This window comes from Lactuca virosa, chromosome 1 (genome assembly GCF_052849685.1).
Source record: "Lactuca virosa cultivar CGN04683 chromosome 1, Lactuca_virosa_CGN04683_v6, whole genome shotgun sequence".
Lineage (NCBI taxonomy): Eukaryota > Viridiplantae > Streptophyta > Magnoliopsida > Asterales > Asteraceae > Lactuca > Lactuca virosa.
The window spans coordinates 15373300-15387079 of NC_136426.1; the positions used below are offsets into that span (position 1 = coordinate 15373300).

At 34.5% G+C, this 13780-nt stretch overlaps 1 protein-coding gene and 1 long non-coding RNA gene across 4 annotated transcripts; one reads left to right on the plus strand and one right to left on the minus strand.

The window, feature by feature from the left end:
* Positions 1-503: 503 nt before the first annotated feature.
* On the plus strand, positions 504-2069 carry LOC145133186 (uncharacterized). 2 transcript variants are annotated; one of them, XR_013718465.1, is made up of 6 exons: positions 504-737; positions 995-1191; positions 1272-1352; positions 1480-1512; positions 1599-1723; positions 1800-2069. It is a non-coding gene; the product is annotated as an uncharacterized LOC145133186 (long non-coding RNA). The 2 variants fall into 2 exon arrangements; XR_013718463.1 differs by having other exon boundaries at positions 1599-1689.
* A 376-nt stretch (positions 2070-2445) lies between these two features.
* On the minus strand, positions 2446-10070 carry PEX1 (peroxisome 1). Of its 2 annotated transcripts, XR_013718470.1 has the most exons (18): positions 9768-10070; positions 7776-7949; positions 7274-7373; positions 6680-7096; positions 5839-6576; positions 5532-5623; positions 5332-5405; positions 5021-5243; positions 4841-4934; positions 4616-4770; positions 4280-4510; positions 3958-4158; positions 3733-3858; positions 3601-3662; positions 3356-3473; positions 2788-3072; positions 2598-2686; positions 2446-2494 (listed from the first exon to the last, which is right to left on the minus strand). XR_013718470.1 is itself a non-coding variant. In XM_079068133.1 (17 exons), the coding sequence occupies exons 1-17, from the start codon at positions 9972-9974 to the stop codon at positions 2648-2650; spliced, it is 3336 nt and encodes a 1111-aa protein (XP_078924259.1). In that variant the 5' UTR covers positions 9975-10070; the 3' UTR covers positions 2446-2647. The 2 variants fall into 2 exon arrangements, 1 of the variants encoding a protein (XP_078924259.1); XM_079068133.1 differs by having other exon boundaries at positions 2446-2686.
* Positions 10071-13780: the final 3710 nt, after the last annotated feature.

A 13780-nucleotide genomic window follows, 5' to 3' on the forward strand; every position in this document is an offset into this window, starting at 1 on the left:
ATTTCACAAACATAAAAATAAATTTAATTAATACATAAAAAGTTTTGGAACCTCAACAACAACATCGTGTGGGCTAAAATTGAATTGTCAATTACATGGGTCAAAAGATTTTGTAAATTGCAATAGGATTAAGTTCCACGCTGATTTGCAACGTCAAACCCCATACAATTTTACCATCAGTTTAAACTAGGGATGAGCAGCGGAAGCGGGTACCTGCTTTCAGAACTGGAACTGCCTCGGAACTGCCGGTTCTAGAACCGGAACTGCCTTAAGCGGTTCCGGTTCCGGTTCTTAAAGTCTCGGAACCGCCTTAAACGGTTCCGGTTCCAATTCTCATTTTCAAAAAACCGATAACCGTTGGATACCCGTCGGTTCCTGTTTCAATATCGGGTACCCGGAACCGGCGGTTAACCGGAACCGGTACCGACGGGTACCCGCCTATTTTTAAAAAATTATATATTTAATTATTTATATATTGTTGATTTTGTCTAGGGTTATATTGACTCATTCTAAAAAATACGCCGACACACACTTCTTCTCTGAGTTCTCTCGTCTCCCTCGTCTCTCTGTCTCTCACTGTGATTGAATATTGATGGACCCAAATAGGCAAATACCACATCGATTAATGAAGAGTAGAAGACGACAATGGACCACGTTGCTTGATTCACTGTAGTAGACCATCTATATTCAATCGCTGATCATCCCTACTTAGGTTCTCCCCCGTCTCTCTCGTCAAGGTCAGATTCTCGATTTGTTAGGTTGTTATGTAAATATATGAAATTTGATATTTCGATTCTCGATGCTTTAGGTTTTTCTTTTAGTTTGCATCTGTTTTCTGTTAAATTTGATATCTCGATTCTTAGATTGCATCTATTGACTATGAAATTTGATAGCTCGATTTGGGAGTATAGCTAATATCCAATGCATCTTGTACTATTTTGTGGTTAAATTGTATGATTGTATTGATCGGGATGTGGATTTGAGTTTTTGACAGTTCATTATACTGGAACGTTGCTCGACGGGACTCAGTTTGATTCAAGTCGTGATAGGGAAACGCCATTTAAGTTCACTCTCGGTCAAGGTGATCACATAATTAACACTATTTTCTTGTGTTATTTGACAATAGGGCAAGTGATCAAGGGATGGGATCTGGGTATCAAGATGATGAAGTGGAGTTTAAAGTAGAAGATGGTAACTTTAGCACATAGTTGCTTTCTATTGTGACCTTACAATCTTTTTTCATTGTTGCTGACATATTTGGTTTTGATCAGGCCATTTCTGCCCGGCTCTGGCGAAGGCTGTAAAAACAATGAAGAAAGGGGAAAAATTCATCCATACAGTTAAACCAGAATGTAAGTTTACTGAAAAGCTTTGCACCAAGGTTAGATAATAGATAACAAATAAATAATCCTACTCACAGTTTGCTTTTGCTTTTGCTTTTTCTTTTTTAATAGTTTTGTGATGTTTTAAAATGTACAGGTGTTGGAACTGTTGGAACTTGAGAGTACAAATGTAAAAAAAGTCCTTGATTTTGTTTTTAATTTGTAGTTTTGTTCTTTGATATCATATAATGTTTTGAATTTGCTTCTAATTTGTAGGTTTCCTTTGCAAGTCTTTGGTCATCGTGATGTTATTTTGATTAGGGATGAGATGCAAATGATCTAAAGCAGAGTTTTATCTTATTTATAGGTTTCATTTCCGTACTTTTTTTTTATCTTGAGATGTAAGAAACATTGTTTATTATCTTATTTTCTATAAAATATGGTAATGTCGCTTCATGCCTTTCTTTTCTTATCCAGATTCATGGCAGATCAGGATGACCAGAGAGCCATTTGCCAAGACATATTTTTGTTGTTTTTGCTGCTGTTGATTGTTGTTATTGCTGTTTTGTGTTGTTGCTGTTTTTGTTTTGAGTTGTTGCTGTTTTGTGATTATTTTTGTAGTTTGTTTTTTTGAGACTATTTCTGTAGTTTGCTGTTTTTGTTTTGATCTGTTTTGTTCTTTTGTACCTTATTATTTTTGTCATATTTACTTGCTAAATTCCATTTGTTGCTGTTTTGTTGTTTTGAGATCAAGTTTTTATAATTATTTAGTTTTATATCTTGTATTATTTAGTTTTATAAAAGTTAATTACCATGGCATGTATAAAATAAAATAGTTTAAACATTCAGGAAACCGGGTACCCGGAACCGGTCTAGGCGGTTCCGGGAGCGGTTCCAACTTTCAAGGAACCGGTGTAAGCGGTTCCGGTTCCAAAACCAATAATTTCATAACCGCCGGTTCCAGGAGCGGTTTTACTAATAACATACACAATGCAGATTTAAAATACCCGGTTTTGCTCATCCCTAGTTTAAACAAGTTTCAATAATATTAGTGAAGTCTCATGTTCAAGCCTACATTGGAATAATCTTTACCTCATTTTACTAATAACATACACAATGCAGATTTAAAATTATAAAATCCAACGCCTCTCATGATATTTATGATTACATTTCTGTATAAAAAAATGAGAATCGAAAGTTTATTATGATCTATCAAAGTGTGGTACAGCCGATTTGAAAATAAGTACCCATATAATGAAAAAAATCTAATCTTACCTGTATACTGATACACATAAATGAAGTCGTAAAGCAAAGCAACCGATTCATTACGCAAGTGTTGCTCTTTTCCCTTTGGCATCTCTCGACTGCAGAAAACAAAGGTACACAAATCAACTCACCCAATATACTCCAAGTAACAAGATTGAAATAATTCAACAAAAAATTGTGTAGTAAGACTGAGAAAGACCTGTGCAGAAGCAGATTGTTTAGCATCCAAGAAGTGGCCATAAATGTTGTATAATCTGTGTTTTTCTGCTTCTGAAACTGAAGGTCTTGCATTGGAGGCAATCGAGTTCAAAAGTGCATTGGTGATCACCGGTTTATTTCCAGGCTTGTGAGGGTCTTCACTGTTGAGAAGATCATGAACAGCTGCCAGCTGTGCATCTGATAACAGAGCTTGGAGATCTGCTCCACTAAATCCTTGTGTTTTTCGTGCTATGCCTTCCAACTTCACATCATTCGCCATTGGTAACTGATATCCAAAAACTCGGGTTTCAGAAAATTCATCCTCTTGGTCCAATTTGAATTTGTTACCCACAAGACAAAACAAAACAAAACAGGTTGTACTGCGTTTGGCGTGCATTAGACTGATGTCAAGGACCTTTTTGGATGGGACAAAAATATGCAAATTTTGTCCCGGTCCCACCTTTTTGAGTGGGACAAAAAATTGAAAAATTTGTCTCAATCCCAGTCCAATGCATGTCAAACAACAGTACAACGTGTTATGTCATTATATATTTATAGGTGATTGTAACCTTTTTAGAAAGAACTTTAAGAATATCCAATCTCTCTTGTGGTGATGGGAAATCACAGAAAAGCAGACGATCTAATCTTCCGGGTCGCAGCAGGGCAGCATCGAGTAGATCAGGTCTACTGTAAATCCAAAAAAATATGATTTTATTTAAACTATTAATAACTTAAGAGTTAAGTCCATCTTTTATTTTAAAAAATGTAGTTTGTCTGATATTTCCTGCATTTGTCATATCTAAGAATTACTGACCTGGTGGCAGCAAATACAAATACTCCAGTCAGCACCTCAACACCATCTAACTCTGTTAGAAACTGGCAAGTTTTGATTACAATAGTGGTCAGATTTTGTACAAAGAGTATATATAAATAATAATAAACTAACTTGATTAACAACTCGATCGGTCACACCAGTGTTATCATGACCCCTTTTTGGAGCAATGGAGTCAAATTCATCAAAAAAGAGGAGGCATGGTGCTGCAGCTGCTGCTTTTGAAAATATATCACGTACCTGCAATTAGATTAGGTGTGTGGATGATTTGATCTATGCCTCTGTAAAAAAAAATGCATTATAATTTATAAAAAAAAAATGCACTAGATTGTGACTTACGGCTTGCTCAGAAGCACCAATGTATTTATTCAACAGCTCGGGCCCTTTGACAGAGATGAAGCGTAGTGAACATGCAGCAGCAGCAGCACCAACAATATGTGTTTTACCACAACCCGGGGGCCCATATAACAGAACATTTGACCTCAACCGTAAAGGAGCTTGTGAAAAGATCATTGGAAACTTTGAAGGTAATTCAATCATCTGACATACCAAAATTAATATCAAATACTATTAAAAAGCTAAGATAAGTCCATGTTCTTCAATACTTTTTTGCAAAAATTGTGGCAAATATTGTTGTTACAAGAAAAGGACAATATTATACCTCTTTGATAGAATTGCGAATTTCAATTAGACCACCAACATCCTGCCAGCCTCCATGTCCTTCTTCAGAAGCAGATTTAGTAACATCACGCATAGCAATAGGCAGAAACCCTTTCATTGCTTGTACAAAATCATCCTTGGTCAAATTAGGGTTTTTCTCGCTCCCAAAAGTCAACCCACGAGACACAAACCGACCAATTGCAGCATGAACTGACCTATCCACCAGGATTTCCTGCAAAAGTTGATCATATGTTTACCACTTTCACTTTCTCTTACAAACTTATTTAATACTAATTATACATGCAGATGCAGGAGATATGGAAAAAGAACCAAATACCAGATCATACGCATCATATCCATCACATGAGGAAGCTATATCTAACAAAACATCATCAGAACAGGACAAACAACGTTTTTGAATCTCATATTTAAGTAAAGCCCCACGTTCAGCAGCTGCAGGAGCAGCCAGTTGGACATGAAAGTCAAACCTGCCTGGAATCAAAAGTATTAAAAATCATGAACTCATAATATAAATGTAACAGAAGTATATACAAAAGCTCACCAGAGGAACTTAAGGTTTGTGGAATACTGGTTAGGGTCTGAACACAAGCTATGAATGCAATGGGACCAATTCCACATGAATGCTTCCTCTTTACCTGATAATGCAGATATAAATTTATTAGTTAGCATTAGCAAGCTCAGATAAGATAGATCTACCACAAAACATGCAATGCAACTATACCTCATATTCGTCCAAGATGCCTATGAGAAATTCCATGAGCAAAGTAGAAGAAGGTGAAGAGTGATTGTCTTCTGAGGTATTAGGTGATGCTATAATGCTATCAAGATCATCAAGTACCACAAGGGAAGGAGCATGATCCAAGGCTTCAGATATGTAACTAGAAAGGGCTTGATGGATAGCTTGGGACTTACTTGAAGCAAGTTTAGAACAACCTACATACACTCTATGAAAAGTAACCCTCCATCAAAACAATTTGTCATAATAAATAAATAGTAATGTCTTTCAGCTAGAGAAGTCATGTGATGCCCTACATGTGTGCCAAGATGTCTTCATGTTCTTCAATAGTTTTTGCAACAGTTGTGGCTAATAATGTCTTCCCAGAACCCTGACATTCAAGATATTTGCATACTTTAAGTATATGCTAATATGGAAGGAGTAAGTATGAAGAACTCACTTAAAAGTAAAATGTTGATTCTTTTTTTTATGGAAGGAGTAAGTATGGAGAACTCACTGGAGGTCCATAAATCAACACATGTCCAGGGAAAGGAAGATTGTAAGTACTTAAGAATATCCCAGAGGAAGGTGACAGTAACACCATTAACCCTGCAGAAAGGAAGCAAATGCATGTCAGACAATCACAGCTTCATTAAAGTTTAAAGCCAAATATGGAGAATTAATATATATGAACAAGTATTTGCATAAGCAAAATATTACTCTATTTTTGTTTTCTCATTGCACCTATAATATGCATCGCTCATGATTATCAAGTTGGAATGCATATGTTTTAGAAGTGAGAAAATTAAAGCTAAAGTACCTACTATTAGTCACATCAGCAGCTGTTGTGCCCATCCAGCTCAAGGAAGAAATCTCCAAGTTGGAACGCTTGTCAGATATTCTTTCTTTGACTGTATGAAGAGGTAAACCATCACCCTTTTCCAATTTCTGAAGAAAGAAATCTAAGCTTTTCTTATTCATGGTCTTCTTGTTTCCTTCAGAAAACTCAATCTCATAAGCTACTCCACCTTGCATAGAATCCTCAGAAACCGAGAGAACATACATGATATCAACTGATGATTCCCCGGTTTTCTTTTTTACTTCAAAAGAACGATTATGTGATTCATGTAGTTTTGCTAAATCATTGCCTTTCACCTGAAAGTGAAGCAACATCTTATTCCCCAAAACCATTGAATTTAGTTCGGTTTTGGAAAAAGACATAATGGCATCAAGTTGAGCCAAAATCCATGCATGCAGAAGAACCAATAACCCTTTATTACTTGTGGGGCTAACAGAAGTTCCTTCATTCTGATGACCAGATGTATCATCAGAAAGAGCTGCAATAACCTTCTCATGGGTTGACCAATCAGACAAGTCATATTGGGTATCTGGATTTGTCTTCAGAAACAGTTTCTCGGTGCGATGATTCCTGTGTCCATGAAGATTTCCAAAACCATTACTTTCAGAGACCTTCTTTTTAAACATCTTAAATTGACAAGGAGAAATAACAAATGAGAGAGGATCTTTTTGTAGAACAATATTGCAACTTCTCACATGTACCCCTGGAAGCATAAAAAAACAATGTTACATGGCTGCATCTAACTTTATGTAGCAAGATAAGAGAAAAGAAAAAGCCACCCTTTTTCTTTCAAAGAGTTAACTTACAAGAATGTAAGCCTGCTCTCAGATAAAATCGTAAAGATTGAGAAAGCATGACATGTCCTTTAGCCACTGAATCTGATATTAGAAGACGAACAACAGCCTGTCTGGTATCCTGCTTGTCAGTTGGAATCACATTGTCAACTTCCTTTGCAGTTGAATTTACTTTCTTCTCCTTCTTAACCAACCTTTGCTCTAAAACTATAGTTTGAAGAGAATCTAGGGAAGAAACTTTAGCTGTTTCTGGATGAATAAAGACAGCAGAAGTAAGAACCAACCCCATCTCATTATCCTTGACCCGAAGTTTATGAAAAAATCTACTGTCTCCATCTTGGATACGCAGTAATGCCTTTACAACTGAGTTTTCAGATTTTCTGCGTCTCTTTGGAGCAACACATACTTCAGTCCCTGGCACAAGTTGCACTGAACAACATATATTTTATAAGTTACAAACATATAACATATTTTAAAGTTGTATATATATGATTGTGTATTATCACTGTGAAAAGCATACTTTAGTTCATAGAATAAGAACCAAGCATTTAAATCAACAGATACGGGAATATTTATCGAGAGGGAAAACATAAGATATCAACTCACCCATTGGTTCCTCTGGATCAGTTGAGACTACAGAAAATGTAATGGTTGTGTGCCCATGCAACCACAAAGGAAATCTCATGCCTTCATGGACTATTCCAGCCTAAAGTCAGTATGTAAACAAATAAAAAGTGTTATTCTCCACCTATTCGAAAAGTGACATATGGACCAACAAAATATGATTACCACATATGAAACGCTAATTGAAGTGTCTGGAATCTTTTTGACTTTTATTAATAGCTATAAGATCACTAAAACTAAAGAAGCTAAATCATAAAAAAGCATAGCCCTTCTAGCAACAGATGGGCTCAATGCTATTAATATATAACATATATTACTAATCACATATAAACACTTTATATTGAAGTATTAGATTTAGTAGATATATTATTTCCATGATAAATAACTCTATAAATAAGGATTAGTAAAGGTTATTTTTAGGCTTGGTTGGATTGTTGAGCTAAAATTTGAATAAGGATAAATATACAATCTATTGAGTAAGCACCTGCTTCAAGATGGCTGCCTCTGCATGCTCTGCATTTAGCTCTAGAACTTCCCAATCGTCCTCGGTATCAGGTTCAATAGTCACACTTTTGGCTTTGGGAAGACTGGGAACTGCTCTTACTCTAACAGTTGTATGATCTGGCAGATGAAGGCATTCTGCAAATTGCTGAGCAATCTACATAGGTACACAAAATAAAGTGTCAACGATAGAGATAAATTTGAATCAGATTACATAAACATCAATGTAAAAGTATGTCACAGTAGATCTTGAATTAGTATGGTTTAAAGAAAATATGCATGAAGCAGTTACTAATTCTCACATAACAGTGACGGATGAAGTAATAACAAAAAAAAAAAAAAACACTTGCGCATAGCTAATATGTTTTTAATAAAATGCAAAGTGCATAGATGGGGAAATAAGGTATCGATGAATATCAAATGCAAAGTGCATAGATGGGGAAATAAGTACTTATTCAAAATGTATGTCTGCATGATATTTGTTATCTTCTATCCTCCTTAGAATCTTCCTATTATTCTTGTTTCTCATGAAATACATGTTTAGAAGGAATCGTTCAAACTTTAGTTTCTACAGAGGAGTATAAAATTGAAAATTTCTTTTCAAACATGTCTTTCATGAGAAACAAGAATAAGAGGGAGATTTTAAGGAAGATAGAAGATAACAACTATCATGCAGACATATATTGTGAATAAGTACTTATTTCCCCATCTATGCATTTCGCATTTGATATTCATCGATACCTTAGCAACTTTTGAATTTCAAAAGCCGATATAGAGCTTATACTGTTTAAATAGATTTGATAGATATATTAAAATGTTGAAACATGGACCGCATAAATAATATTCGTACTGAATTTGTTATGAAGACAATATTTCATCATAGCCACTATTGTAAACTTTAGCTCTAGACATAGGGATTGGAACCTAGTAGAACAAAATCAATACCATTAAGGATAACCATTGGCAAACTGGTATTTAACTTCATATCTATACAAAGAGAGAACTTTGCAAACAATATGCCACAACCAATATACAAATTGCTGCGTTTTGTGTGGGGCATAAAGGTTATCAGGTTTGCATTCAGGCAAAGAAAAATAGTATGAAGTTAGAGAAACTTAGGTCTAGGGATGGCAAAAAATCCCGAACCCGACGGGGAAACCCGATCATTTCGGGTCGGGTAACGGGTCGTTATCGGGTTTTTTATCGGGTTCGGGGCAGGGAGTGGGTTATCATCGCCCCGACCTGATCCGCCCCGATTATATATATATATATATATATATATATATATATATATATGTTTGAATCCTTTTAATGTTAATTGAACGCATTTAAAGATAAAATACTTACTATGGACAATCTTTTTAGTTATTAACAATCTGCTGTGAATGATCATTTTTTATGTTTTGACGTATTACACTAAACTTAAATCAAATAATTTTTAATATAACGTCCATTTTATTTTATTAAAGTGATTCATCATATTTTTAATTTAAAAGGGAGGCTATGTATTTTTTATAAGACATCGGGGTACCCTAAAACGGAATAAAGATTTCGTTATGAATTTTTGTAAACCCGATAAGAAACCCGAAATCCGACGGGAAAACCCGAAACCCAATGGGGCGCCCCGATAAGATACCCGAAAGATATCGGGGCGGGTTTGGGAAACCATGCCCCTCCCCGAATTAGGTCTTTGAGTATAAGACTGCGCAAGCGAATTTGGGAAATCCTATTCCATGTGAGCGCACAATTGGAGGTTAGTTACTAATTTTGACCCAATTGTAGTTTAAAACCTCGAATTTCATCTTCCAAACACTATCATACAGTTCTGATGAACCTTATATGCATTCTAATTCAGAATCACTTACATAAAGAGCTAAAGTTGTGAACTTCAAACCTACAACTTGATTCTGAAAAGCATACACAGCGATTATAACCAAACTAAATTGACATATACGATAGTGGAATAGAGGAATACCTCGATGGCAGAAGAGCTAGACGATGCGGAACCAGACCAAGCAACGTACCAGACATCATTACTGTTTGCGATTGAACGAAGCTCAAGAGCTAGAAATGAAAACAGAGAACCTGAAGAAGAGGTTGATTGAAGAGTTTGAATCAGATGAAGTGGTAGTGAAACGTAGCATCCTTCCAATCCTGCCACCGCTTTTACTTCCATCTCCATTTTTTCGCAGCTTCCTTTCGAAATTCAAAGAGGAGGAGCTTTAGCAGTTTGACGAGAGGGTGATCCAATGGCACTGATAATATTGATTACCCCGAGGTGTACTGTCAATCTACTTTGCCTTATACTAAAAATACATATTTATTTATCGGAAAACCTCAAAAAAAATTCTTAAAATTTTATTTTAATTTGCAAAAAAAATCTCAAACTAAAATTTATTTATGAAAAAATATAAATTACCTGTAAAAATAAGGATTCGACCCATTGTTCTCGATTTACCGGTTTCATTACTTACTTGGTTTCATTAAAGTTTCATTATTTTACCATAACTTACGAATAAGTCCTAAACTAAAATTAAAATTAAGTGATGATTTGACAATTTTCTCTATGTAACATATAGTTTACCGGTTTCATTGCTGATCTGGACGCCTTGTCATTAAATGAGCTGATAAGAGATGAGTACGATGGGTTATATAATACTACGTTTATCGTAAAATTTGATATTCATCTTATCGGCTTATTTATGACAATATATCCAGGTCAGCAATGAAACTGGTAAGATGTGTGTTTTGAAAAAAAAAATGTGAGCAATAAGTTGATGAGATGGATATACTAGGTTACATAAGATTAGATAGACAAATTGAAATTTCTTATAAACTTAAAAAATGACGAAGTTGTTGCTAGTTTATATAATTATTACAGTTTTCGTTGGATGCATTTTATATTCCAAAAAATATACAGTACATCAGGATATCAAGTTTTATGGTAAACATAACATTATATAACCCAACATATCCATCTCATTAGCTCTATGATAGCAATGAAACCGGTAAAATATACGTTAAAGGTAGAAAATGGCTAAATCGTCACTTAATTTTAGTTTGAGACTTATTCATAAATTATGATAAAATAACGGGACTTTAATGGAAATAGACAGATAATGAAACCGGTAAACCGGGAAAATAAGTCAAATCGTCATTTTTACCGGTAGTTCATGTTTTTTTAAGTAAACAAATTTTAGTTTGAAATTTTTTTCGTAAATTAGGATAAAATATTATGACTTTTTGTGGAGATTTCCCTTTATTTATTCGACTTAAAATAGAGTTTCAAAGGTTTATAGTTTATCTTGTATCAAAACATAAAAAAACTATTAAATTAATTTTAATGTTTGGGAAATGGTGTCTATATGTATATGTGTAACTAGTTTATAACCTGTGGGAACCACGGTTACAAAATTAATTAAACTTTTATAATAAAAACTCAAAATTATTAATCAATTATTTTAAAAAAATTATTTTAAATATATTATTAACTAAAAGATATTTATATAGTTATATACAGTTATAATTATTGATTCAAATAAATACGTGAAATTATATCATCTTATAATCTATATTTATTTTATTTTATTTTTTATCCTAATGTTATTAATTTAATATAATTACGGTGAAAATTTTAAATTTGAAATGGATAATCAATAGGTTGATAAGTGACATGACATTAACCAGGAGGTCTAATATGATGACACATGACAAAAAAACTACTCTTTTATCAGTATAAGAAGATAGAAAGATTAGAAAATAACTCATAAAAAACATCTTAAATCAGTGGTGGAACCAGGAATTTTCGTAAGGGGTAGCACAACTTTTAGTTCCTAATAAAATATAAAGAGTAATACTATAGCTAGTTTCCTAACACACTTAAAATATATAATTTTAAAGATTAATTAGAAGACTATGACATTAAAGCTAGCTTCCTAACACATTGAAAATCTTTGTTGTGGTTTTCCTACATGATCTTTATGATAATGTAGCCCAAATAGAAACAACTAGATGATATACATGTTGATATGGAAAAAACTTGTAAGATGGGGTTAAGTCAATGAACTTAAAACCATATCTGCATGTCCGGTTTCAAGATATTTGTATGTATGAGTTGATCAATATCATGTTGGGTTTCGAGCAATACATCATTCCTATGGTGTACATGCAAACCCTAATAGCTTTTGGATCTAGTTTGTCTAATAAACATGCAATCGAATATCCAAAGCTATAAACCCTAGATCTATCATATAAGAACTGAAATAAGGGTTTAGTAATTACCTTTGATTGTTATATAGCAATAACAATCAGTCCTTGCTTTGATTGGCTTCAGAAAGCTTAGTGCCTCAAGTGTTGCACCTCTAATGGAGTCACAAACACCACTAAGCAATTGGATGAAGGAGAGAAGAGAGGGGAGGCACCAAAAACGGTTGCAAACCCTAATGCAAGTATTCACCACGTTTTTGGGGCCATAAGGGTTCCTTATATATGCTGGCTATTAGGGTTTACAGCTAGGAAACCCTAATCTGACTGCTTAAGCCCTAAGCAGCCCATGGACCCCTTCTGGAACATGTCTTGGACGATTTCTAATGGGCTTCCCCATAGAATTCGTCCAACCTATTATTCCACGGTGATCCATAGCCCAATTATGTAATTATCTTATAATTACACAATAAGTCCCTTAAGTTTAATTAATCTCTTTTAGTCACAAAATTAATTCGTTATTAATTCTTGACTAATATTAATTAAACAATATGATTTCTCCTTTAATATATTATTCTCATAATATATTAATAAATCATAATTAAACCTTTCTCTCCTTAATTCATCCTACATATTGTTATGGTGAAGGCAACCCAAAAGGACCATGCTCATAATCGGGTCAAGTACATACCAAAATAGTTATGGACTTAGATACTAATCCAACAGTCTCCCACTTGGATAAGTCTAATAACTATTTTGCATAACTTCAGAACCTGATCAGCAATCGTAGTTTCAAAAGCCGTTGTCAACTCTGATCTTATCAGATACGCGTGTCCTTTAGATAAGGGATCATATACTCCTCCATTCTACAAGATATCGTATAGACATGAGACATGGATTTAAATCATTCTCTCTGTCTATGTATTGTTTCCCGACATCTGATTTATGACGACTGACAACAGGCTACAATTGAACACATCAACTTAGTCTCGGCTTGGCCAAGTGCTTAGGTGTCATCACTAAATCATCGAGGGGCCCACAGATATCGCTTTTATCCCACTTTGGGTAAAAGGAATGGATAAACTTTGACTCAAATGCTTGCTTGCACCTACTAATCAAATCACACACAACAATAAGTTTTATAACATCAAGTTACTGGTGCGTTTACTTATCATCAATGTGCAACCGACCAGCAAATAACAACTCACACGCCTCGGTTTCAAGAATATACAATGTTATCGTCTCACTAATCACCCGTGATAAATCCATGAAGTGATTCAAGTGAGCGTGGGTTTAATCCAATACTTTAATCTTATCAAAGCACTCATGAACTCTGCAGCAAACTTGTGCTATGTCTAAACACTTTAGACAATCTACAGACAAATTCATGGCAGTCTTCCTTCATACCTACTTCCAACGTATGACCGACTGTGGAGGTTTGAATAACCCAGTTATTCTGGAAGTCAAAACATGCAAAGTGAAACGCAATAATAATATTAATCCTATATGGCCCCAAAACTTTTGAGCGTAAATAAAAACACTTTTATTTAAACACCATATTGATTACTCATTATTCATTGCTTACTGTTTCAGAAAATCAACTTATTACTCGAATTATAACCACAATTGTCCCATGCTCCAAGCATGCACACTTTGGTTTCCTATGGTCCATACTTTGTGAAATAGATAAATTGAAAAACTTTTCCAATGAAACTCATTTCACAATCCCTAATCCTTATTATTGGTATAAGAATACCAAATTCTTGCCACTTTTAGAATATGTCA